Source organism: Elephas maximus, chromosome 7 (assembly GCF_024166365.1).
Source record: "Elephas maximus indicus isolate mEleMax1 chromosome 7, mEleMax1 primary haplotype, whole genome shotgun sequence".
Classification (NCBI taxonomy): domain Eukaryota; kingdom Metazoa; phylum Chordata; class Mammalia; order Proboscidea; family Elephantidae; genus Elephas; species Elephas maximus.
The window spans coordinates 30,998,711-31,025,943 of record NC_064825.1 but is presented as its reverse complement, the minus strand read 5'-3'; the positions used below and the strand labels follow the sequence as shown (position 1 = coordinate 31,025,943).

General features: G+C 36.2%; 1 protein-coding gene across 1 annotated transcript; it reads right to left on the bottom strand.

Moving 5' to 3' along the window:
- Positions 1-1,541: 1,541 nt before the first annotated feature.
- Positions 1,542-27,067, bottom strand: CHORDC1 (cysteine and histidine rich domain containing 1). The gene is made up of 11 exons (XM_049889573.1): positions 26,885-27,067; positions 22,062-22,111; positions 15,686-15,742; positions 14,258-14,415; positions 12,077-12,180; positions 11,369-11,427; positions 7,514-7,584; positions 6,402-6,507; positions 4,389-4,508; positions 3,881-3,943; positions 1,542-3,621 (listed from the first exon to the last, which is right to left on the bottom strand). Exons 1-11 carry the CDS (start codon positions 26,946-26,948, stop codon positions 3,475-3,477), a joined length of 999 nt encoding a protein of 332 aa, XP_049745530.1. The 5' UTR covers positions 26,949-27,067; the 3' UTR covers positions 1,542-3,474.
- Between the last annotated feature and the right edge of the window lie 166 nt (positions 27,068-27,233).

Below are 27,233 nucleotides of genomic sequence, written 5' to 3'. Positions count from 1 at the left end.
TCCTGAAAACGGGAGAAGAACCTGTATCGGATATGGAGAAACTGCTAAAGACGTGGATTGAGCACCAAGCACGAGGAATCCTCTCAGCACGTTAACCATCACTGCTAAGGCAGTAAGCTTGTTCGAGATGCTTCAAATAAAGGCAGGACCAGACTACAATATTGAATTCAGAGTTAGCTGTGGGTAGTTCATGCGGTTCAAAAGTTTTTCACTCCATAACATGAAAGCGAGAGGTGAAGTCTGCGAGTGGTGATGTGAAGGCAGCAGAATTTGTTGAAACCTTAGATTAATTGTAGAGCGAGGTTATTTGCCAGATATGTTAGCTGAAATGCAGTGCTGTACGTGTATGGCATCTACACTGTTCAGGTACACTATTCTGTACAGCTTTGCTAAGAATATGGTATTTCTACAACATCCCAATCACACAATGTCATATTTCACAGAATGTATCGTGGATGTCAAGCGATATGTGGTGGACCAAATTTGAATGCCACGTCAAAATTAATTTCAATAAAACCAAAATATAACCTATTAATATTCTAGGTTAATAGATAACTTAAAAGTAACCTGGCTGCTTAAAGAAAAAAAACATATTTATATATAAAATCATACCTGTATGCCCTAAAACTGAAACCAGACCTTATAATTAAGCTTTTAAAAATTTATCATGGATGTGTACATGACATGCATCTTCAAGTTAAAAAAAATCATTGATAAAAAATAAAGGCTGGTGGGGGACTAATAATCCAATCACCTTAAAATATCTGCAAGAATCATTTAAAGTTCTCTTCACCTTTAGATGGCTGAAGAATTGCCTAAAGGAAGCCAAGTAAAACTTAACAAAACAAACAACAAACTTAAAAGAATTAAAACCTCTGGCATAAAACATAAATTATAAATAAAATCACTTAGTCCTTTGCCAGCATATGGTCACACCAAGAAGTTACATCATCCACCTGCAAATACTCATTTATGGCTGGTTTATTTGTATTTTTAATTATTTATAAATTATTGACTTAATCATAAAAAGAAACAAAAAATTTAGGCTAGTTCTCAAGAACTACCCTTTAGTAGAGTTCCACTAAAAACAGATGTTTAACAGAACACTTTAGCTAACAGTATTGTACCAGGGCTAATTTCTTAGTTTTGCAAATATTCTATGATTACGCACAATTTTAACGTAAGGTAAAGATTAATGGATACATGCGAATTCTCTGTACTGTTTTTTTTGCAACTTCTCTGTAAATCTAAAACTATACCAAAATAAAGTTAAAAAAACAAAAAAGCTCAACTTCTTAGGATATTACTTCCTTTATGTTACACCAAATGTCCCAGGCAAGAAAAAAAATAACATTTTAAGTTTCCCATGCTTAGTTTAACCATCAATCTAGTCACCAAAAGAATAAATCTAGACTTGATACTTAACTACAGTAATTTACTTTAAATGCTAAGACATAAAAAAAGACACAGATAGCATTATTTCTTGAGAAAGGACTCAATAAAGGTTAACTTAAGAAATTTTTATTAATTTTTTGACAGAATAAAAGTAAAACATATTCTATCTAACCAAAACTTTATCCCTTTATGTATGGGTCTAAGACAAGTATTATTCAGATTTCTATCAAATTCAGAGATTCTTAGGAATAAGAAAGGAAATAAAATGGTCACTAATGTAATGAGACTAATATATAATATTAAAAAAATCAATCAGTGCTTTGTAACTCTGAGGTGGACAATCCACTTGGTTTAAAGAATAGTTCAATTTCATATAACATACTAAAATAGTTTAGGGGAAAAGAGTTTCAAGATGACATTAAGAAAAAAGCATATTAATCATTACCTTGAATCAATTACCAACATATCCCCACAAACAATAAATACACTTTCATGTCCCTAAATCATGATACCTTCTAAAAAAAATTCAAATATAACCCTAAGTGCTAGGCTTTATATACTCTATTTGGATCCAGATTTTATTGCCCCAAATTTCTTGCTATCATATGTTGATATCATAATAGTGAGCTGTTGCTGGTTGCCAGATTTTTTGAGTTTATATTTGTAACAAGAGCTAAACCATTTTAATAATTATATAACATCTGATAATTATTTGCTAAGGGTAGTAGAATGAGATATACTAGTACCTTAATCTATTAACTAAAATTGCACTTTTGCAAATTCCCCTAATAGTAAGGAAAAACACTCAAGGGGTTTGAGGAATAATTTTAATCTATATAATTCATGCCCAAACTTAAGTTCTGATAGTTATGGCCTTCATAACATTTCTTTATTTTAATTTTCTTCTTGAGCTCTGCACTGCTTCAAAAAGTAACCTGTCCTATAGTGAGTTCAATCAGCATAAATAACCTAATTCTGTGATACCTAGATTTAATACAAATAAAGCATAATATATATTCAACAATGTATCACCTAGAATTGTCAAGCTTTTCATGAAATCCTAAGAAGTGACTCCAAAACAAATTATCTTTTTTAACAGGTAATACAGTTATTATAAAGCAAAGCTTATATATTTAGTTTTCTGACGCTCTAATGTATTTTCACAAGCCTTTACGTCTACAATTTTATAGATACAGTTTTCTATCAGTGAGGCCAAATATAATTTCTTTTTAATATGTAACCATACAATAAAGGTTTTAAGAGGATATGGGCTGTAAATCAGGTACAACCTAGTTGTAACACCATACAAAGATCTTTAAATAATCAGGAAAAAGATTTTTAACATTATTGCTTAGTCTTATAAAATGGTTTGAGTTTTAACTAAATTAATACCTCTACAGTTTTATTTACAATGCCTCCTATACTCTTAAATTACAACTGCTGGGCAAGTGATGACTCAACGGCACTGGGTTTTTTGGGGCAAGTGATACAGGTTACTGATGCAACTTTTTAATTGTTGTAAATGAATTTTAATTTTAACCAATGTATATGTTTCTCTTTAATTACTTATTATACTACCTTAGAATCCTCCTAGACAACGTAACCGTCCCAAATGGAAAAAAAAAAACAATGCAGAACTTTCTCTCTTAAAGATTTTCAAGTATTATAGGAACAAAAATCCATGAAAAATAAAAAAATCTGACATTCTATCTTGTTTTACTAATTATGCAATAACAGAAAGACATGTGAACAAAGACAAATGTTCTTTAATGCCTGCTTGCTTTTTTTTGCTTATACTAGGAAATACTGTACTATGTTTATGAGCTATTTTCTAGCTTCTTCAAGTATAAGACATACCTATGGTTCCATTACTGAGGAGAAATGAACAATTTAACCTCATGTAACTCAAACAGATGATTGGGGGGGGGCACAAAAGGACAATCTGACTTTGGTTTTTAAGAACCTACTATTAACCCTGAAATGCCAGACTTCAATAAGAAAAGATTACAGCAGCAAGCCACCACTTCAGCACGATTAGGAATTCCAAAATAAAAAGTTTCTTTTCCCCTTCTCTCCCACTCAATCTGTTGTATCTTCTTTTTGTTTTTCTGGCTTTTTAGCTGCAGGCAGTTCCAGGCTTGCCCACTGCATAGGTTCAGCTTTTCTCATGGTGATCTCAATCTTTGTTGCAGTCATAGTTACATAGCTTCGTTTTACATCAATCACCTGCAACGTATCAAAGAGAATTAAAGTAAACACAGGTAGTTTTATTAGTCTCAAATAAAAATACTGATCTTGCCTTTGCTAATATCCTAAACCCCCAAGCTTCTAAGGCCATTTTTATACCAAGATTTAAACTTTCTGATAAGATACCTTGCTCTATGTATACTTCTACTTTGCAACAATGCTTACTCACGTATTATCTTTTTATTTTACAAATATTTTAAATTATCAGAAAAAGTTCTGTTGGCTACATCATACTTACACCCCATAATTTCACATTTTGATGAAATTCCTTCTCTCCTTCAAATACAATGAGCACATTTAACTGAAAACGAAGACACAGCAAGTCAGTTATAAAATTCCAATTGAAACTTATAAAAACACAAAGATATGCATAAAAATTAAGCTATTGTAAGACTGTAAGAAACTACCAATGTTGTATTTTTTTCCACCTGAGAAAAACCATAAAAGAAAAATGGACTTGAAATTTTATACTGAGAGCTAAGTAACATTCTATTCCTTGATAAATATTCTAAGCTACTACAGTATCTCCAGAATGCTTTAAAAAAAAAAAAAAAAAAATGTTAGGCACAGCTTTTCATTTAAAATAGTTTACGGGAAAGTAATTAAAAAATTTTTTCAAGAGGAAAAATCTTAAAAACTTGTCTTAAAACCAGCTCAAACTAGAGTGATATTTTATAAAAATTAATATAAATAATAATGTGTAGAAGACAATTCTTACTCAAAGATATTTATGCTAATATACTTACCAATGTACTATTTGCTTCTACTCGACTAAGGTCTGGAAGGGAATTTTTAGCATATATTGAAATGGTGACTTCACCTCCTGTTTGATGCCAGTCATGCCTACATGGAACAACTTTTCCTCCCTGTATTATAAGAGAAAGTTGACAAATTTAAAAAGTGCTAGGAAATTAAATCGTCAAAAAGGAAATTTGGTCTATGTGAGAAAAAATTATCACGCAGCACTGAGCATTTACTGTTCTCAGGGTAAGTCATTTCTGAAGTTCCCGCAAAAAAATTTAAATAATAAAATATATCATGCTGCAAATAATCTATATAGTTTTATAAATTTATCAAGAACATCCTTATTCCTTTTCTGTTTTACAGCTACAGTATAACATACACTAAAAAAAAAACAATTTAAAAACTCCTACTAAATTTTACATAATTTTAACGTTCTATAATCTACTACATATAGTCACAAAAGCATTCTTTGAAGGCTGAAGCAAGAAAGAGATTTCCTTAGCTGGATAAATCCAACGTCTTAATCTCATGCACAGACTTTCACTTTATTTTCTACAAATCAGAATTTGGGAAGAAAATAATTGACCACTTTTAAGTACCTGCTGTTGTTACGGAATAATTATTTTCCTCTCATATTCGCAGGCAGAAAAAAGGTGGGAATTTGGAGATGTAATCTTTTGATTACTATTATGAAAATTATTTTGTACCAGTGGTATATTGCTGTATCAATAATTTTTTTCAAGAGACAAATGGTGATTTCTTTTTAAAATAGAGTAAATGCAGGCACATAATTGAAGAAACTGAGACACTATTATGTTAAAAAAAAAAAGCAATACTTCACATTTTGGTAAAATTACACTAATTGAATTTAAATGATATTTATCACTCAGATTTTTACCTGTAGCTAGTGGCTTAGACACTTAATACCTGATAACTGCATGCATAAATGAAAACAGACAAAACAAAAAAACTCTGCCAAGGGTTACATTCTGAAAACTTCTGAACTCAGTAAGAGTAACGTTATTTTTTTCAAATTAGTACAACTTCTGGACCTTGGAGAAAATATACAGGCAGGCCTTTTTGCTATAGGACATTCCCGAAAATTTTGTGGTAGGTGGATTACTACAACTGGGGGTTTATTTCTAATATTCAACCTCAAAAAAAAAGAAAAACCTATCCAACCATGTGTTATTAAAAAACAATTACAGAATAATCAAATACTGAATAAATGACTCTCTAAACTGATCTTAAAATTTACAATTATATTCTAAGTAAAAAATCATTGGTTATCTATATTTATATATTGAATAGGTTCATTATATTGAGGTTATTAGTGCAAATACCGCACAAAAGGCTTAATGTATTATAAAATACATTAAAAATATCCAACACACAAACATTTATTTAGCAATTAAAACTGCTTGCCTTCTTACAACTTAATGGGCTTTGGGGGAATTATTTGCATAGCCCCAAGTCTTTTTACAAAGCTGTCCAGGGAGTACGAATTGATGCTTTCTTTTTCCTCTTGATAAATTTTCCTGTGGCAAGCAGAGGCATTCAAAGAATTCCAATGAAACAAGTCTGCAATCCTCCTCTTTGACCACTAGATGGAGTGTTTGTGCATCTGTAAATGGCTGAATGAAGTTTAAGTGGCCAAAAAAGAATCTCATGTCTGAAAGCAACATCTAATAAAGAGCAAAGTGGTTTTAAAAAAAAAAAGTGGGAACAGGCTATGGAGTAAATTTTATGAATAAAACAAAGATGGTTCAATTTTGGCAGACTTAATTATTTCACAGAAACCTATAAGCCTGCATCAACACAAACACAATGGCTACGCTACTCAAAGGACAATGCTCCAACTAGGATTAATTTCAGGTTTCAGGCACATCAAAACTTACTATTTGAGAAAAGGAAGTTTTTTTTTTTTTTTTTAATTGAAAGAGAATAATCTCAAATGCCTCAAAAATGACTCAGATGAGTAAAATCAGGCGTGTTATTTTGAAAAGACTACTTACGGCATCCTTTTTAGTCCACAGGTGTTTCCCTGTTGTGCAGCCCTCTTGGGCTAAAAATGTATTAAAATCAGAAGTTTTTCTTCTACAACAGCTCCAGTATTTCATCCTTTAAATTATAATAGAAAAGTATTTCAGAAATCAAATCTCATAATCAAGTCCAGGAGTATTAACAGCAGCAAGTGTGATTAAAGAAAAAAAAAACAAAAAACTGGGTGTGCAAATTTAGTATTCTATTACTGTCTAAGCTACTAAAAAAAAAAAAGCTACTACACAGTTAAAATTAGATATATTTCAGATAATACTAATTTTTTTAAAGACCAGAATGTGAGTTTTTATAACAACTCTGGAGCTCCTAAGTAAAGACACTTAAAACCATCACAAAATTCTAAATCGGCTTTAGTGATGCCTCAAACCCTAATTTTGTCATGAAGCTACCAAATTGTAGTATGCCCAAGATTTAAAATCCTCACATGTGAATAACCCAAGGGAAAACATGCAAACAAATTAAAAACTAATGCTTACACAACCTTTGATGGCTAGTCAAAGTAGGTGAAATCCATTATTATTTACTAGAGAAAAATTCAACAGAGTAAAACAAAAATTATGACAAAACTTAAGGTTTGGGTCCCAAGGAATATGGAAAGAGAATGGAAGACTTTAATGCAGTACTACGTTTCTATAAAGTACAGGATAATATAGAAGAGTGCTTCTCAACTGAGGGCTGTGGGAAAGTATGAGTCTTCTTGAATTCCATAATGTTGCAGTCTTAGTGCCCCAGTGAAAAAATCTCTAGAATTCCAGCAATGTGCACGGCAGTCTTTAAAATACAACCAACCAAAAAAACAAAAAGCAATTCAGCCCAAATACAAACAGCGTCACATTGAAATATATGGGTATTAAAGGAAAAACACAGAGTTTAAACCACAATGATCACTTAATAGCTGTAACCCTGTTTCAATTTTCTCATGTGTAAAAGACAAAACCCAGATTTCTGTTATCGTGAAGATTAAATGACAAATAAATGCTTAATAACAGTACACAATAAATAATGCTTAAAGGAATATTAACTTTCTTAAACCCTACCATAAGGTGTTTTAATCAGTCATGCTTACCCTTCATGGAAAACAGGTACTCCAGAATGATACACACAGATTTCTTCTAGACTTTGTAGACTCTGATACGTCTAAACAGAATGGAGAGGAAAAAAGCCACATATCTTTAAGTTATACCTTACACATATTTGTAGTACTGGTGATCTCTACAAACTAGGCAGGATGCTCAAGAAAGAACAATTACTTAGAATGGTCATAAATTCACCCCAGGCCATTCTTTAACCTACTGAAAAGTGAGTCCCTTTTGAACATCATTAAATCTCAAGTCCCTGTGAAAGGTAACTAGAGAAATAGACAATAAGATGTATTAAGATGCTTTCAACCTTTTGGGTATGAGGTCCCATCCAAGCATATTCAGGTACTTAAATGCTAAAAACGAGATAATTACCTTTGACAAAAATATAATTACAGCACGATTTACGTGTACAGCACACTCTTCCTGGGCATTATAGGTTAATCAGCAAAATCTAATAAAAAATTCCAGAAGTGATAAAGTAATGATGAGTTCTCATCCCCAACAAAGGGTAAAATGAGTTACAGACCTGTGTGTACAATCAAGGTCTGTCTGGAAGACCCATGTTGCATTGCTTTTAGGGAACACTCTACAGATGAATTCACAAAAAGGAATGTTAAAAATACATGGATACGGCCAGCAGTATATTTTCTCTCTATTTTGTTATTTATAGCAACTACCTACAAGTACAGAAAATAAAATTCTGTATGGTTACTTTTCATAAATCCAAAGTGCTAGGTGTATATAGGTTCCTAAGTGGAACAAATGGTTTGGACTCGGCTGCTAACCTAAAGGTTGGTGGTTTGAACCCACCAACTAAGAAAAGGACTGGACATCTGCTCCTTTTAAGATTACAACTATGGAAACCCTCTGAAGCATTTTTACTCTAATACATGTGGTCGCCATGAGTGGTAATCAACTCAACTGCAACAAAGTCTACCTCCTAAAGATATTCCACGAGTACATAAAACTCAGTGTGTTAGGCTCTGAACTCATCACTACTGCCCCTCAAACCTCATACTCTTATATGATGGCAGCAAATCCACTCCGTCTCCCAAAGCAAAATCCCATTAAGTCCTCTTCAGTTTCTCCTCTCCTTCTACTATGAAATTCCGTCAACTTGACTTGAAAATTTCTATCAGTTAAATTTGCTAACCTTCCTCATAATCACAGGCAGATTTTAGGCACACTATACTAACGGGTTCCTAATTAATTTCTCTGCTTTCAATTTCTGTTCTCTACTATCTGAATAAAACAAGTATCACTCTCCTGTCTGAAGTCCGTTAATTACATCTACCTCACATCTTACACAATAATCAGTAATAGGTGGTTTGCTTCCAAATGTGCCTGTAGAACATAATATAGAATACTCACAGCCATGAAGGAAACAAAAGATTTCTTAAATAGGGCACAAAAAGAATTAGTCATAAAGGTAAAGATTAATCAGATTTCATTAAAATTAGGTTAGTCACTATTTACCAAGCCAGCATTAAGACAATGAAAAGGCATAATGTCTCTCTGACAAAGGATTCACAACCAAAATATATAAAGAAATCTTACAAATCATTAAGAAAAAGAACAATTTAATAGAAAAAAAGGAGGATGATTTTGGACATTTCACAAAAGAGGATACTGAAATGACCAAATAAACATGGCTAAAATTTAAGACTTGTGTTACAGTGTTACCAAGATCTGGAAGAAATAGAACCCTCAAATACTGCTGATAGAAGTGTAAACTAACACAAATACTTTGGAAAACTGAAGCCCTGGTGGCCCAGTGGTTAAGAGCTTGGCTGCTAACCAAAAGGTCAGCAGTTCAAACCCATAAGCTGCTCTTTGGAAACCCAATGGGGCAGTTTTACTCTGTCCTATAAAGTCGGAATCAACTTGAAAGCAAGAGGTTTGGTTTATCGGATTTTTGGAAACTATATGAAAGTATATCTTAAAGCTGAATATATACATACTCCATGACCATGCAATTCCAATTCTAATAATATGCCCAATGGAAATGTGTATGTCCCAAAAGGTCACACAAAAATGTTCATAGCATTATTTGTAACAGTATTAAAAAAAAAAAAAAAAAAAGGCAGCAGAAAAGATAAGTTGTGTTACATTCAAATAATGACACATAATAAAGCAATACAATTGAAAAATTATGCCTACATGCAACAGGGATAAAACTAAAACACGTTAACATTAAACAAAAGCCAGACACAACAATGTATGTTCTGTGATTGCATTTATATAAAGCTCAAAAACAGGCAAAACTAATCTGTTACTAGAAAAATGTGGTTACCTTTAGGGGAAGGAGTAACAAATAAGAGGTGACATAAGGCAGACTTCTGCAATGCTGATGTGTTTACCTTTCGAAAATCCCTTGAGCTGTAAACTTATACGTGTATACTTTTTAATGTTCTACTTTAATAAAAGAGATGAAAAATTCCTTTAATGGCTTCCATAACCTAAAGAAAGATCTAACTTCTCAGCAGCAGCAGAGCCTTTCATGATCTGGCCCCTATTTCATCTCTTTGAATCTCAACTCTGACAAATTTTATACCAGTGTTATTACCTACTTACTGCTTTCTTTACACTACTATCTGTCTGAAATATCTTCTCCCTTTTTGTCCATTTATAAAACAATGATTCATTTTTCCAAACTAATCTGGGATGCTTTTTCCTTGACCTGTCTTCATTACTCTACCACTTGAACTATCTTCCCTATGCCAAGAATTCATCACTTCCTGCTATGTGCTGTTCCTACCTTATCTACATGTGAACATATAGTTGATTCTCACTATTTGCAGACTATATATTTATGAATTTACCCACTTACTAAAATCTATCTGTAAACCTAAAATCAATACTCATGGTACTTTTGTGGCCCTTCTAGTCCATGCAGAGTTGGAGAAAATTTGATTCACCTGATGCCCACATTCCCAGCTGAGGTCAAGGGAACACTCTGCCTTCTTGTTTCAACTCTCAACAATTCTACACTCCAATCCCACTGGCTGGCCTTCTACAATAGCATCCTGATTTCCTGCCTCCTAATTCTACTCCTGAAGAATTACAATACATTTGCTACCCGGCAGCCAAAGAAATCATTTTAAAACCCCTATTCAGAATGAGTTAATGGCTTCCCATCATATTTAGAAAGCCCGAACTCTTCATCATGGCTTATAAAGGCCTCCACATCTGCCTTCCGGCATTTGCCTACTCATGTTATCCCTACCTTCTTAACCTATGACCAAGCCCCACTGATCCTGCTATTCCTTGAACACACTAATGCCACAGCCTCTACACATGAAGATGCTGCTCCATCTACAGCACTCTTCCCAGGCATTCACATAACTCATCTGCTACATTATTTAAATTTATGATTGTCACCACCTCAAAAAGGACTTTCTGAACCTCTTTTAAATAGCTTTCATATTACAACCACTCTATTAACTTAGCCTGCTTTATTTTCTTATCTACCTGAATTTATAATATTTTTAATTACTTCTATTTTATCCTGCCCCCATAATAGGGTAAAAGCTTCACAAGAACAGGGAATTTTGTTTTATTTGATACTAGATCCAGAGCCCCTGAAAACAACATGTAGCACAAAGTAGGTGCTCAATATATGTTAAATAAAACTGTTTATTTCCACAGTAGATTTTTCTGTAAGACACAGTGTTTCAGAGACAGAGGGTGTCTCTTATCCATGTTCATAGCTCTAGTCCATAAACAGCCCAAAACACAATAGGCACCCAAATGTTTGCTGAACTGAGTCAGTGAATTGCACCTTTTGTTTTCAAAGCAAAACGATTATATCCATGATACAACAGTTTCACAATATATACCTTCGAACAGCCTCCATTTTTACACGGGGTCCCAATCTTAATTTCATCATTTTCTTCTTCTAAAACAAACACAAATAATCAAATTAGAAACATTAAGATAGAGTACTGCAGCTCCATTCTTAGAAAGTAATCTTCTACATACAGCAAGTCTTTCGAAAAAAATCTAAACTTTTTACAGGAAATAATTGATAGGTATTTTAAAGTAATCTTGATCAATTTTTCTGTGTGAACTTTCAGGTAATATATTTAAAAAACTCATAAGAAACTAACTACTGTGATTAGGTTTTATCTATATACCACAAATAGCACACGTATTTTATAATGTAAAAGATACATCCAATATCTTAAACCTGTAAGAAAGATTATGAAAGGGTATTTTTCTTCCAGTATTAGGTATAGATCAGAGAATACTGAAAACATTTTATATTATGCACAGTGAAATAGCTACAATTATCAAAGAAAATTCAGTATTAAAAAGATAATGAATCACAGAAGAAAAACAAAACTTTAAAATTAACAGGTTTTCAATGAAAGATATAATGGCATGAACCACGTATTCATTTGTGGGTACTGCTGGCGTTTAGGGGAGAATGTTTTCTATAATGTACTGATTTTTCGTATTTATATTCAGAAAACTATACCACTGGTATCTCTCCTAGATGACTGGTGAATTGTATGGAAAATAATTACAACCAAAAAGAATCTTACCCTTCTTATCTTCTTCATTCCCCGATGACAGTTTAAGTTTATCAAGTGCTTGTTTGAGGGAGGCAGATATTTTTAACTCCAAATTTGTCATTGGCTCATCTGGGCTGGAGAATTTTGAAATCATCATTACCGTTATGAATGTTATCATAATACTTCTTTAAACTCAAAATGAATATACTTAAGTCTCTTTATAAGAAGCCAAATGCCTTGTGAATCAAGTTTTCCCCGTTAAAAATATTTTATAAACAATCTTTACAGTGTATATGTTTCTAATCTTTAACAACAAAAAAAGGTTCTTATATTAAAACATTAAGTCTCAAATAATCATGCTATTGCCTGCACAGTCAAGTATTAATCAGTATGGGTAATGGAAAAGAAGTGAAGACCAGGTATCTAAGTTTGTCAAGATGAGTATCTCCCAAGGAAGGGGCCAAGATGTGACCTGCACATCCTATGCTCAAGTACAATGGTAAGCACATAACAAACAGGCAACAGATAGAAACTAAGTGAATTCATATTCACTTCTGCCAGTGGTGCTAATTCACTTTCCGTGGATGCTAATACATGGAGCTATGATGCAGATACAACTGTACTGCAAGGCAATTTCAGTAGGGCTAAAAAACCCCCAATATCCTCTAACATATTTCACTCCTGCAGCCCCAGTTCCTGTCACCTCCTTCTGGCCCTGCCACGTCCACCTCCACCTCCTGGGCTCACTGCCCACCAGCTTGGTGCTGCTGAGGGCCTGGCCTGGCCCCTCTGCCCAACCTGGCACTATGAACTGCTGGTGGCCCGCAGGGCCTCACTTCCTCTCGCAAACCTAGACCTCCTCTGTCTCTCGCCTTGGCTCCTTGTTAATGGGCAAAATACTCGGACAGTAGATTTCTTAGTATTGTTGTGAATGCAAAATGTTGGATAACAGACATTTGATAAATGAGGAGTAGGTGTATCTAATTTCACTCACTTCCTCTGAAGTAAAATTATCAGAAGCCCATCTCATACTTTCGATTTTCATAGACTTCACTCTATTACTTAAGAAGAGATTAAGAATGAGTCATGCAACAATTCTTATCTTTTTCTGATAATATTTTTCAACTGCCAGCAAAGCATATGATAAAGTCACTCAATTACGAATAAGGTGGAGACAGTCTAGGTAGTTTCTCTAACAATGTATCCATGGTGTTAATGAACAATTAATACAAAAAAGCCTCTTAGCTTTTTTATCTTGGTCCTGTATTATTCAATATTCTAAAAATTAAGTAAGATCAAAGAAAATTAGAAGTGAATTCATAGCATGAATAAAAAATTTCAACAGGGAACAATTCTGGGCCAGAATCACATGTTCTTTAAACCTGAACTTCAGTTCTAAAATAATTCAGTACTCAAGTTCAGTATGAAGAAGATCATTTAACACTAGTGTCCGACATGCATGTATCAGAATGTAAAAGAGAGTAATCTCTAGTGGATCAGAAGATGAATATGAACAATCTGTGTAATTTCACTGCAAAATGGGAAAACAGTATCTTAAGACCAACAGATACGCCACCAAATGTAATAAAAATTCACGAATTATCAGTTAAAGTAGTTTTCAGGCATCTAAAGGTAGAGGTGATACGGTTTGTTCTAAATGGTAAAATAAACACAAATGAAAAACAGCAGAATTTGGCTCAATACAAGGAAAACTTACACAATGACCTAGTAACAACAAAATGGACTGTTTTGAGGTAAAAGTAAATTCTTCTTCCCTGGAATTATCTGAATGGGAACTAAATACCCTTCTGTCAGAGATGTCCTAGAATACATTCAAGCAAGAAACAGAAGAAATGAAATAAAGGTCTTTGAGTTTTTTCAACTCAAACTTATTCCTTAACAAGGATAATTCCTTTAGAGTTTCACTATGCAACAGATAAAAAAAATACACGGCAAAGCACAAGGAAGATGTGTGACTCCCCTGCCTGAGTGTAATTATGATGGTACAACAAGCAATTCTGTAATCAAGTTTTACTCTGCACATGTCCTTAAATTAAGGGGGAATAAAAACTAAAGGCAAATCTAAAAGAAAACAAGATGATTCGAAACTTAGTGGCCTATACAGTAGGTACAAATGGTATCATGCAAAATCATAATGAACAAATGCTATTATTCAAGTTTGACACAGACAGACAATTCTATTAAGTATACCTTGGCCTTTTTATTGCTTCTACTGGTTTAGGGGCTTGAATGATGTGCTCCTGAAATTTAGGTTTCAATTCAGATAGTTCTTTCTTCTCAGTAGTCTTCACTTCAGGTTTGACAGGCTCGGGTGGCTTTTCACTACTATGCCTACCCTTTGTACAGCCCTGTTAGTGAAAAGCATTCATTAGGAGTTATTTTAGCATTTTATGTGCCATTACAGAGACACTGTTTTTTTCAAATCTTTACTTGTAAATTCTAACGTTTTTTCTACTTTTATCATACTGACTTATTTTACAAAATGACTCCAGATTTGCTGCATTTGTAAATTAGTCCTCACTTTGAACAAAGCACTTTTTTAAGCCTCTGAATTACATTTCATAAATAATGACCTAACTTACTCCATTAAATACACAACCTAAGCTTCTTGACTTGTTATTGCTGCTGTTAGTTGCTGTAGAGTTGGCCCCTGACTCATGGTGACCTTGTGGATCAAACTGTTGTTATTCACAGGGTTTTCACTGGCTGGTTTTCTCATGTAGATCGCCAGGCCTTTCTTCCTACTCCATCTTAAGCTGGAAGCTCCACTGAAACCTATTCAGCATCAGGGCAACACGCACGCCTTCACTGAGAGAAGTGGTGCTGGCTGCACGTGAGCTGCACTGCCTGGGAACTGAAAACCGGTCTCCCACACAGGAAGCAGAAGACAAATTCTGGAGAACCTCACAGAGATAATTCTGTAAATCATTTATAAGCAAAAAAGTCTTTTACTCAAAAGAGCCCCTGTTCTACAAAATAACTACATGACCTTGAAGAAGTTAATTAATCTTTTTCATCTCAGTACCCTAATCCGTAAAATAGAAATAATGGCACCTTAATTTTTATTATTTTTGGAGAAGATTAAATCAAATAATACGTATGCAGTACCTGGCACATCTGGTAGGTAGTAAATACTCAACAAATGCTAGGCACATTCCATTGAGTCATACATACATTTTAATATCTCTGAAATCATACAATCAGTGGCCTATCAGTTTATTAATGGTTTTACTTTCTTTTTAGTGGTATACAGAATAATGGTGCAACCTGACGATGTACCAGGCTTCATGCAAAATTAACTGTTCTTAACCTAAAATGTTTTAAATTGCTGTCAATTATTTCTTTCTCTCTGATGTTCTTTCAAGACTACTAACATCAAGAAGAAACCAAAACTGACAAACTGGGTAATTAATACCTTGAAACTTTAATCTCTAAAACAGCCAAATAAAGTTCTTATTTTAGAGGATGGAAGGAGATGTGTCCTCCATTTTAAAAGAAAGGTTTGCAAGTTAACAGGGCCAGGTATCAGGTATCAGATGCCTTAAATATGGAGCTTCCTAAAATGTTTACTTATTGGGATATAATTTAGGCTAAAAAAAAAGAAAAAGTAATACTTACTACAATGCTTAAGAAATCAGAAAAGTCAGTTGTTCTTCTCTTACAGCAAGACCAACCCTATGAAATATAAGAAAGAAAAAATTTGTGTGGGAACCACAACCTCCAAATACTCTTTCACTTACATCATTGAATCCCAAAATGACTTGTATGCATACATGTATACACATACGTATGTGTATATAAATAAATATCAGAGTTTCAAAGTGTTGTAAATGGTACACTTAACTCAAGAGAAATATTTAGTTTTTGTTTTTAAAAAAATAATTTCTAAAAATTGTGCTGTGACCTGTCATGAAAGGATGAACCTTAAAATAGGAAAACAGAATTTGCTTCTCGTTTCAAGAATAGGACCCAGTTTCTAGAAGAAAAATATTTTATAATTCTTAAGAACAGCATATATTTTAAAGGATCTGAGAAGCAACTGAAGGTGCTTTATTCTTAAAAAATCCAGTAAGTCAAGAATAATAATTATAATAATTTAGTCTCTTAACAAAATCCACTGTAGCTGTCCCTCAACAGGCATTTTACTTACTTTCAGAACACAGATTAAAGTAATCAGCCTAAGCATCGTTACTGAAAGTTACACACTCTTTTCAGTGAAAAGCTTAAAAGTACAGAAATTATAAGAGTATGTGACCTGCAAACAAAACACCAAGTTGTTTGAAAAAAAGTGACTTAAAATTATCAGCTATAAATCCGATGTATTATGGAAATAAAAACGTAACAGTCTTAAGAGTTAGGATATCACAAATGAAGAATAAGGGGCAACTTTGCACATCTCCACTTACACCTCACTGTATCTTCAGAGACAGCATGAAGAATTTTTTTCGTTTTCTTTTTTTACAATATGCACTTCCAGATTTTTCTTTTTTTAACTACATTTAAAAAAAATATTCTACAATTCAAACTTTTCTATATTTTAAATCCAATTTTACTTTAAATTCATGTACACATGAACAATTAGCACAAATTTAAATCTAGGGCTTAAGGAGCAGAGAAAATAGTCATCAGAAAAGTTGTCCTACAAGAGAAAAAGTTTTTATCATCTTAATCATATACAGAATTATGTCAGACACACTGAAGAATACTGAGGGTCATACATGCAAGAACGATAGGCCTGTTGTTCCCAAATGTCAATCTGGGTTCTATTTTGTTGTTAGGTGCCATCAAGTTGATTTTCAACTGATAGAGACTCAATGTGACAGAGCAGAGCTCCCCCGTGAGGTTTTCTTGGCTGTAATCCCTATAGGACTAAACTGCCAGGTCTTTTCTCCTGCAAAGCCACTGACTAGGTGGGTTTGAACCACCAAACTTTTGGTTAGCAGCGAGCACGTAACCACTGTGCCACCAGGGCTCAATAAAATAAGAAGGATAATTTTACATATGTGGGTATAAAGTTGCTGTATTTTCTTGAAAAGAATTCTCCTTTTCTCTGAATACACACTTAAAATTTTAATACTAAAAGGTCTTTTTGTTAATGAAATGCTTCACTTCTAAGCGAAATAGGCAACTAGCAACTTTTCTGAAATCTACTGGGCTGTGAAATCCAATAGACTTAGAAAGTCTAGGTCTTCAAGAAATGTTTAAGACTCTAGATAATAATAAACAGTAGGACTAGAAAAGAGAGAGAAAAAGTACTTCAAAGTCAAATCACTAAAATTTTGGTGTGATTAATGTGGGGTAGTAAGAGTTTTTTAGTAAGAGCAGAGCAAACGGCTAAATGACAAGAGAATGTTAGTGGTATTACTAAGAACAGCAAAGAAGTGAGATAAAACTATTTTTGGAACAAGAGTTCACTTCAGAAACTGGTTTGAAGTTGCCAATGAGGCACATTAGTGGAAATATGTTGTAGGAATCACTGGCATAAAGGTGACATTTAAGGACACAAATAAATGAACTGAGAGAAAACAGGAAGCCAAATACAGAGATGTGAAGTATGCCAATGGTTAGGAGATAAGAGGAAAACACCATAGAAAAAAGAAAATAAAAAGATACCTTTAAAAAAACAACTCCACAGAAGACAGTCTAGGAGAGATAAAATTCCCAAAAAGAAAAATAAATATTCCCAAAGAACTAGTTTCAACCCACATAAAAGTTTGTTAGGAGGCACCAAGGCACCTGGTGGCACCATGGTAAGCCCTTGGCTGCTAACTGAAATGTTAGTGGTCCAAATCCACCAGAGGCTCCAAGGGAGAAAAGACATGGTGATCTGCTTCTTGTAAAGACTGTTGTTGTTAGGTACCACTGACTCAGTTCCAAATCACTGGGACCCCATGTATAACAGTATGAAAAGTAGCCCAGTCACATGTCATCCTCACAAAAGTAGGTGTGTTTGAGCCCACTGTTGTAGCCACTGTGTCAACCTACCTTGTTGAGGGTCTTCCTTTTTTGCTCACCCACTGCTTTACCAAGCATGATGGCCTCCTCCGGGAATTGGACTCTCCTGCTAATGTGTGTTATTTTCACTTCTAAGGATCGTCCTGGCTTACTTCTTCCAAAACAGATTGATTCATTCTGGCAGTTCAGGGTATAGTCAATATCCTTCAACAACGCCATAATCCAAACATGTCAATTCTTCTCTGGTCTTCCTTTTTCACTGCCAGCTTTCTAACGCATATGAGGTGACTGAAAATACCATGGCTTGGGTGAGGTGCACCTTAGTGTTCGAAGTGACATCTTTGCTTTTTAACATTTTAAAGGTCTTCTGCGGATTTGCCCAATGCAACATGTCATTTGATTTCTTGACTGCTGCTTCCATGGGTACTGATTGTGGGCCCAAATAAAATGAAATTCATGATAACTTCAATATTTTCTCTGTTTATCATGATGTTACCTACTGGTCTAATTGTGAGGATTTTTGTTTTCTTTATGTTGAAGAGTAATCCATACTGAAGACTGTAGTCTTTGACCTTCATCATAAGTGCTTCAAGTCCTCTTCACTTTCACCAATCAAGGTTGTGTTATCTGCATAACGCAGGCTGTTAGTCTTCCTCCAATTCTTATGCCTCGATCCTTCTTCATACAGTCCAGTTTCTTGAATTATTTGCTCAGCATACAGACTAAGTATTGTGAAAGGATACAACCCTGACACATACCTTTCTCGATTTTAAATCACGCTGTAACCCCTTGTTCTGTTCTTGGTCTACACACAGGCTCTGCACGGGCACAATTAAGTTCTAGAATTTGCATTCTTCTCAATATTATCCATATCTGTTGTGATCCACATGGTCCAATGCCTTTACATGGTCAATAAAACATAGGTAAATGTCTTTCTGGTATTCTCTGCTTCCAGCCACGATCCACCTGACATCAGCAAGGTTATTCCTTGTTCCATGTCCTCTTCTGAATCTGGGTTGAATTTCTGACAGTTCCTTGTCAATATATGGCTGTAGCAATTTTTGAATTACCTTTGGCATAATTTTGTTTGCATGTAGTATTAATGACACTGTTCAATAATTTCTGCATTCTGCTGGGTCACCTTCCTTTGGAATGGGCACGAATATGGACCTCTTCCAATCTTAAAAGATTATAGCCTAGGAAACCCTATGGGGCAGTTCTAATCCATCCTATAGGGCTGCTATGAGTCGGAACCAACTTGACAGTACACAAGAGTCAGGGCTCACCATGCCCTATTAAATGTTCTACTTTCTCACTCAGAACTAGCCAGACTAACATAGACTTGATATCTGGCTCTGTATCTTTTTTAGGCACCCAACAGTTAAATGCCCAAAAAGTCCAACTACTCTCTGGAAGATGTATGAGAATTCAAAAGGCATGAACAATTATTTAAACTGGTAATTATTTATGTTCCTGAGAATAAAAACGACAGCACCTAAAGCCATGTCAGCCCCACAACACCACTGTCTCCTGAGATATACAAAAGAAACTCTTCGAAATATATATTATCGTAAATTAAGAAAAGATCAATAAATCCAGGTAACCTACCATGAAAACCTGGTCAAATAACATTTCACTCTCTCTCTAGTTCTCCAGAACATCAAGGAAGTACAGGTGGAAACGGGATAGCATTTCTTTTCTGGAAAGATACTCTCAACTTACATGTCTGCTCTGAGATTGGTACTGCTAAGTGTTTATAACGATCCTTCCTAAAATTCAGAGCTACTCTTATTAGTAAAGAAAACACCTAAATGGATGTCAGAAGAGACATCGAATCTTGCTCTTGTATGTCGAGCAGCTAAAGCAAAAGGAAGATATGATGAAGTACAAGGACTGAACACAAGATTTCAAACGGTAGCTCGAGAAGACAAAGTCAAGTATTATGAATGGTATATGCAAAGAGCTGGAAATAGAAAATCAAAAGAGAAGAGCACACTTTGCATCTCACAAGCTGAAAGAGCTGAAGAAAAAAACTCAAGCCTTCAGTTGCAGAAGTGAAGGATTCTATGAGGAAAATACTAAACGACACAGAAAGCATCAAAAGAAGACGGAAAGAATACACAGTCATTATACCAAAAATAAGTGGTTGACGTTCAACCATCTCAAGATGTAGCATATGATCAGGAACCCACGGTACTGAAGGAAGAAATCCAAGCTGCACTGAAGGCACTGGCAAAAAACAAGGCTCTGGGAATTGACAGAATATCAATCGAGATATTTCAACAAACGGATGCAGCACCAGAAGTCCTCAGTCGTCTATGCCAAGAAATCTGGAAGACAGCTACCTGGCCAACCAGCTGGAACAGATCCATATTTACACCTATTCCCAAGAAAGGTGATCGAACTAAATGTAGAAATTATCAAACAGTATCGTTAAGATAATAGGCAAGCAAAATTTTGCTGAGGGTCACTCAAAAGCAGCTCCAGTAGTATATTGACAGCAAACTGCCAGAAATTCAGGCTAGATTCAGAAGAGGATGTGGAACCAGGGATATCATTGCTGACGTCAGATGGATCCTGGCTGAAAGCAAAGAATACTAGAAGGATGTTTACCTGTGTACTACTGACTATGCGAAGACATCCAACTGGTAGATCATAGCAAATTATGGATAACACTGAAGAAGAATGGGAATTCCAGAACACTTAATTGTGCTCATGAGAAACTTGAACCTAGATCAAGAGGGAGTCATTCACACAGAGCATGGGGATACTGCGTGATCTAAAGTCAGGAAAGGTGTGCATCACGGTTGTATCCTTTCACCATACTTATTCAACCTGCATGCTGAGCAAATAACCCGAGAAGCTGGGCTACGTGAAGAACGGGGCATCCGGATTGGAGGAAGACTCATTAATAACCTGTGTTATGCAGATGACACAATCTTGCCTGCTCTAAGTGAAGAGAACTTGAAGCGCTTACTGATAAAGATCAAAGACCACAGCCTTCAGTATGGATTACACCTCACCATAAAGAAAACAAAAATCCTCACAACTGGACCAATAAGCAACAACATGATAAACAGAGAAATGACTGAAGCTGTCAAGGATTTCATTTTACTTGGATCCACAATCAACACCCATGAAGCAGCAGTCAAGAAATCAAACGACTCATTGCATTGGGCAAATCTGCTACAAAGGACCTCTTTAAAGTGTTGAAGAGCAAAGATGTCACCTTGAAGACTAAGGTAGGCCTGATCCAAGCCATAGTATTTTCAATCGCATCATATGCATGTGAAAGCTGGACAATGACTAAGGAAGACCAACGAAGGATTAACACCTTTGAATTGTGGTCTTGGCAAACAATGTTCAATATACCATGGACTGCCAAAAGAACAAAAAAATCTGTCTTCGAAGTCCAACCAGAATACTCCTTAGAAGCAAGGCTGGCGAGGCCGTGTTTTACATACTTTGGACGTGTTGTCAGGAGGAATCAGTCCCTGGAGATGGACATCATGCTTGGTAAAGTACAGGGTCAGCGGAAAAGGGGAGGACCCCCAATGAGATGGATTGACATAGTGGCTGCGACAATGGATTCAAGCATAACGACAATTGTGAGCATGGCACACGACTGGGCAGTGTTTTGTTCTGTGGCACACGGGGTCGCTATGAGTTGGAACTGACTAGATGGCACCTAACAACAACTCTTAAATTAGTAAGCAGCTGCCTGAAAGATTGAGAAATTTATATAAAGATTGAATATAGTCTCTTCTATTCTCCCTTAAAATTAGAAGAAGTGAAGAAAAAGGTATACGAACGAGAACTGGGATAGAAATAATATTTTATAACTAGGAAAGATATTAAGGTGACCATCTACTGTCTTCTTTGCTTTTAATGAAGGACATGCTTAAAGCATCCCACACTGGTCATTAAGAAAGCAAAAAGTTACCAGTTGGGAAAAACAGATGAGAAAATAAAGATTTAGTATTGAATATAATTTACTACGCAGATATGAACAGACTTTAAATACATACTAAGCTCCTACCTTTAACGCATCATGAAAGACTGGAACGCCTGGGTGGTATGTGCAAGCATCTGGTCAAAAACAGGGAAGAAAGGAAAAAATAAATGCTACTTTTTATAATGAAGAAAAATGTGTACATCATTCTCTTTCAGGTGCTAACATTTTACTTCTTTTTCCAAATGCAGGTTAACATATTTTTTCCTTTAAAAATTCCGTAATGCTTATGTTTGATACACGTGACATAGTGCTTAAAATAACATTTTGCTAAAATAAAACCAAACCTGTCGCTGTCAAGTTGATTACGACTCCCAGTGATGCTACAGAATAGAGAACTGCCCCACAGGGTTGCCAAGGCTACAATCTTTACAGAAGCAGACCGTCACATCTTTCTTCCGTTGAGCGGCTGGTGGGTTCCAACTGCCAACCTTTCAGTTAGGAGCTGAGTGCTTACTCGCTGTGCCACCAGGGCTCCTTCTTGTTATAACAGTAATACTTATTTAAAGATATGATGGCTATGAATAAAAATACAGAATAGCAAAGGCATAACAAATTATAATCTATCGTTCTCTCATCTTTTTAGTAAATTCTGTTTAGCATCAAAACTTCAAGCCCCAAGATTTTGACCTCTATCTTTCAATTCTACTTTCACAAAAAAACTATCAAATTTAAGTGTTCTTATGTGCGCTGACGCATAAAGATTATCTCCAAGAGAATGCCTAAAAAGATACTTCAGGAGAACAGGCTCTAAAATTTTTAAACAACATTTTTAAAACTGCTAAAAATGTAGTATCTAACTGCTAATTTAACTTTCCCATAGAGGTGTCAATTTGTAGGTACAAACCTCATCACAAAATTTAAGTTCTACAGGCTATTTCTGGAGCCCTGATGGCACAGTGGTTACGAGCTCGGCTGCTAATCAAAAGGCCAGCAGTTCAAATCCACCAGCCACTCCCTGGAAACACTATGGGGCAGTGCTGGTCTGTTCTGTAGGGTTGCTGTGAGTCAGAATCGACTGGACGGCAGTGGATTTATAGCCTATTTCTAGTGTTGTCTGAATGTCCTCCCTTCTCCCCATTATACCATCATTTACTTACCTAAACTCTCTTATGAAAATGGTTTATTATCATTTGTAATATGAAGTAACAATTTTAAAAAATGAGATAAAAGACAGACACATGAGCTTGGAGAAAATAGGTCAGCTCTACCCCTTGGCCATTTTCTCATAAGGTTACCTCACTTGGCCAAAATGTCTACTTAGTTTTCCAATTCTCTACAACCTCTGACTCCTAGAGTTGACTTAAAATCATTAATTCGTTGTATTCAGAGAAATCTCCCTAGGCCTTTATTAACAGCCAGTACTACTTGCTTATCCACCATGCAAGTTAATGGAGCAAGGAAGTGTTAGGTAAGTAAAAGTGAAAAGGACAGGTAAATAAACCCATACGTTAGAATTAGGAAAGGCTGGAAGCAGAAGTGGGCATGAAGTTGAGAAGGGGAATGGAATAAAGGCTATTAGCATTCTTTAATACCAGAAATTCTGAATGCCAAATTTAATGTGCATTTATAGCACTGTCAGAGGCATAAAATCAAACCAAACCTGTTGTCGTTGAGTCAATGCCGACTCATAATGACCCTACAGGCCAGAGAAGAACTGCCTCATAGGGTTTCCAAGGAGCAGCTGGTGGATCTGAACTGCCGACCTTTTGGTTAGCAGCCGAACTCTTAACCACTGTACAACCAGAGCTTCAGTTAGAGGCAAGAGTGATGACAGTACTCTCGGCAAAATGACAGCTGGAGGGTGTCAGGTCTTAACCATATAACTCATTATGAAGAAAACTTGAAAATCACTGCTTTCAAAAGAAAGTAACAAAGCAGATGAATATTTTCTTTTGTAGCCTTTATCAGATTTACAAGTTCTGTTCAAAGTAATATTTTATGGGTAAGACGCTACAGCATAATAGTGGGTAAAGGCCAAGAAGTTTTAACATTGGGTCTGACCTGATTCAAATCTTAGCTCTGCCACTTAGTAGTTGCTTCAGTTTCCTCATATGTGTGGAAAACACTGTTTGTGAAGGGTACCTTTTCCCGAATAAATATTTAGCATATAGAAGTTACTAACCATGTCTCCTTTAAACACCCATTTTACGTGGGTTACAAGCTAAAATGTTCTATCAGCTTTAGATTCTTAATTTTTGTCTATGAAGGAAAAATCATGATGAAGACACTACACACATAGGGCAATAAGCATGGCAGTTATGCCACAGCACTAAAATAGAAAGAATAATAAAAATACTTTAAGTAAATTAACAGATTTTTAAGAATGACTGATCCAGGGTCTGCTTTCATATACTAGGTACATTCTTGTTTGTATCTTCAACTTGACCCCTTTTACTTGTTACTTCAGCTAACTTACAAGGTTGAACTTTTCCCATTCTAGAAAACTTTCTCCTGACCAAATTCGGTTTGCTATTAGCTCATGTCTTCTTGTTACTTCCACTTCCACACCTTCCATTCACTCTGTCCACTTACTTGAAGCATTTATTCTAAATCTCTACAATAACCCCCATTTTGCTAAAGCGAAAAATACACTTTTTAGGAATCTCATTGGAGCTCCTTGTTCCATTTAGAACTGCTGAGCACCCAACCCTGGAGACTACCCTTGAGACAGATTCTATCCCTATCTAATCCTTGGGATAGATCATCTGCTCCTTTAGCTTTCCTGAACCCTCTATTTCCTTCCTAAGCACTCCATCATTTCAAACATCTGTGTCTATAGCTGAAAGAGCCCTGGTGGTGGCGAAGCTCTTGGCTGCTAACCAAAAGGTCAGTGGTTTGAAATCACCAGCTGTTCTGTGGAAGAAAGATGTGGCAGTCGGCTTCTGTAAGGATTACAACCTTGGAAACCCTATAGGGAAGTTCTGCTCAGTCCTACAGGGCTGCTATGAGTTGAAATCTACTCAGTGGCAATGGGATGGGATACCTATAGCTATAACTTCACATATTCATTTAGCATTATTTCTCTATAACTTATATATATATATATATATTTTATATATATAGTAAAACCTGCAAAACCCAGAACCTGTGTTAAGACAAGAAATCTGTCAGAGAAGTAAAATGCAAATATTTCCCACTAAGAAGAGAGCAACAGAAAAGTGTTGACTGCACACTGTCAAAGGTGGAAAACTTGCAGGACTCAGAAATACAAGGCAATTCAGTTGAGTACCAGCTCTCACAGGTTTCATTACGTACACACAAACACATACATACAAATCCATATGCCTCTGTATGTGTGTATGTACACATATAAATTTGACCTTCAACGAATGGCTTTATCTCCCCTGCACTTTAAATTGGCATTAAAAAAAAAAAAAAAAAAAACTTGCCGGCTCAGGGACTCTATAAGACAGAGTAAAACTGCCCCACAGAGTTTACAAGGAGCAGATGGTGGATTTTTAACTGTCAACTTTTTTGGTTAGTAGTCGAGCTCTTTAACCACTATGCAACCAGGGCCTGTATTACCTCTAAAAATAAACACTGTCCCATTCAACAAAACATCAGTCTTTCTGCTGTATATGTATTAAAGTAGAACATGCAGACACCAAGGCAATACACTTTTTACATAGGCTACAAACAGCAAAGAACTTAATAACCCTTTGTTCCTCTGTGTGTGTGATCACTCATACCTCCACTTTTCCTCCTTGAGTAATTTCCTGTTTCTATCATGAAAAGTTCAATTACAGCTACCTGAGTATTACATAAAGATGTGGTTTACCCTTCCTTTAGAGTTCTGTACCAGTGCTCTTCTCATTTTAAATGTCTCTAATCGACTTGAGCGCTGAGATAAATATTTCACTCTCAGAGGTGAGAAAGGTTTAAAAGGCATAAGTTTCAACCTTCTTCAGCACGCTAAGCTTCCTTTTGCTACCACCTTGAACTTGGTTTCTCTATTAAATAGAGTTAATAAGGCATACTTCAGAATTGTGAAGATTAAAGGAGGTAAGAAAGTGACAGACCATTGTCTGACATACGGAAAATAATAATAAATGCTTGTTGAATTTGAGAACGTGCTGTCACTTCACCCAATATTCACGGGACCAACTCACTACTCTATTCCATTCATTAATCAAACTCATTGGTCATTTTTTATCGTTCACTAGTCTAATCACAAACTTTCATATAACGAATATTCGATAGGGGCGGGTGTATCAAAACAGTGTCAAGATACATAACTTTCCTAATGAGGAACACTCACGGGGGGGTGGGGGACGGACTTTTAACAGTGGGTAGACGGAACAAGCCCACGGTAGGCTTTCAGATACACTTCTGTACTAATAAAACAAAACAGATTTTAACTGCGAGGATAAGAACCCCCCCTCCGTCTTGGTCTCTGTGACAGACACTGACACACACACACACACACACAAAATCACAGACAATAATGGGGAAGCTAAGAGCAAAACGAGCCCAGTAGTACCTCTTTAACTTTTGCTTCCCCCCAAAATTGGGAGGGCCGGGGGAGTTTCTAAATTCCAGGCGAATTAAAGAGAGTCAGCGGGCGACTGAGGAACCACGTGCGTCCAGGGGAACGTCTCTTGGGGCGGATGCAGCTAAAGCGCGGTTCGCTGTCTTTGCCAGGGTGCTCGCCGGGTGGCCGCCGCGCGCACGGGAGACGGGCTGCGCAGGCAGCCGAGGGCGGCCCCGGAGTGACCCTGACCGGGGACAGCGCAGTGGCGGTTTGCGGGAGGACATCAGGCTCCGGGACGCCCTCTGTCCCACAAGGCTTCCCCCAGGCTGAGGAGATGGGGAGGGAGAGGAGAGGGCTGGCGGAGCGTTTCTCTTACCGTCGGAATTGGTCTCGGGATCGAAGCGTTGGCCGCAGCCCCGGTTGTAGCACAGCAGGGCCATATCTATTCGCACCGTTAGAAATAAGGCCAAGACGCCGGGAACCGCAGGAGAGCGCGTTTATCACTGCCCTGTCGCAGGTACCGGTCTGACGGCTAGGGCGGCTGCCGGCTTCCGGAAACGGCTGGTTCCACTTCAGGAACGTTCGCGAATTTTCCGGTCGCGCAGGCGCAGAGAACGTGGGAAAGGGCGGAGGAAGCGGTGAAGACCGGAACGAGCCGGGGCAGCAATAGGTCAGACTGAGGCGAGAACCGGCAGGGTCAGAGATGAAGCCTGAGGGTTTGTAGA

What these genes read in the sequence shown, in the direction of transcription:
- CHORDC1 (XM_049889573.1), bottom strand. Translation starts at nt 26,948, where the DNA reads ATGGCCCTGCTGTGCTACAACCGGGGCTGCGGCCAACGCTTCGATCCC. An exon ending in GTACCTGTTTTCCATGAAGG is followed by an intron (nt 6,508 to 7,513) that starts GTAAGCATGACT and finishes TATAATTTAAAG; the next exon opens with GATGAAATACTGGAGCTGTT. An exon ending in TGTGGACTAAAAAGGATGCC is followed by an intron (nt 4,509 to 6,401) that starts GTAAGTAGTCTT and finishes CTTATAATACAG; the next exon opens with GGAGGAAAAGTTGTTCCATG.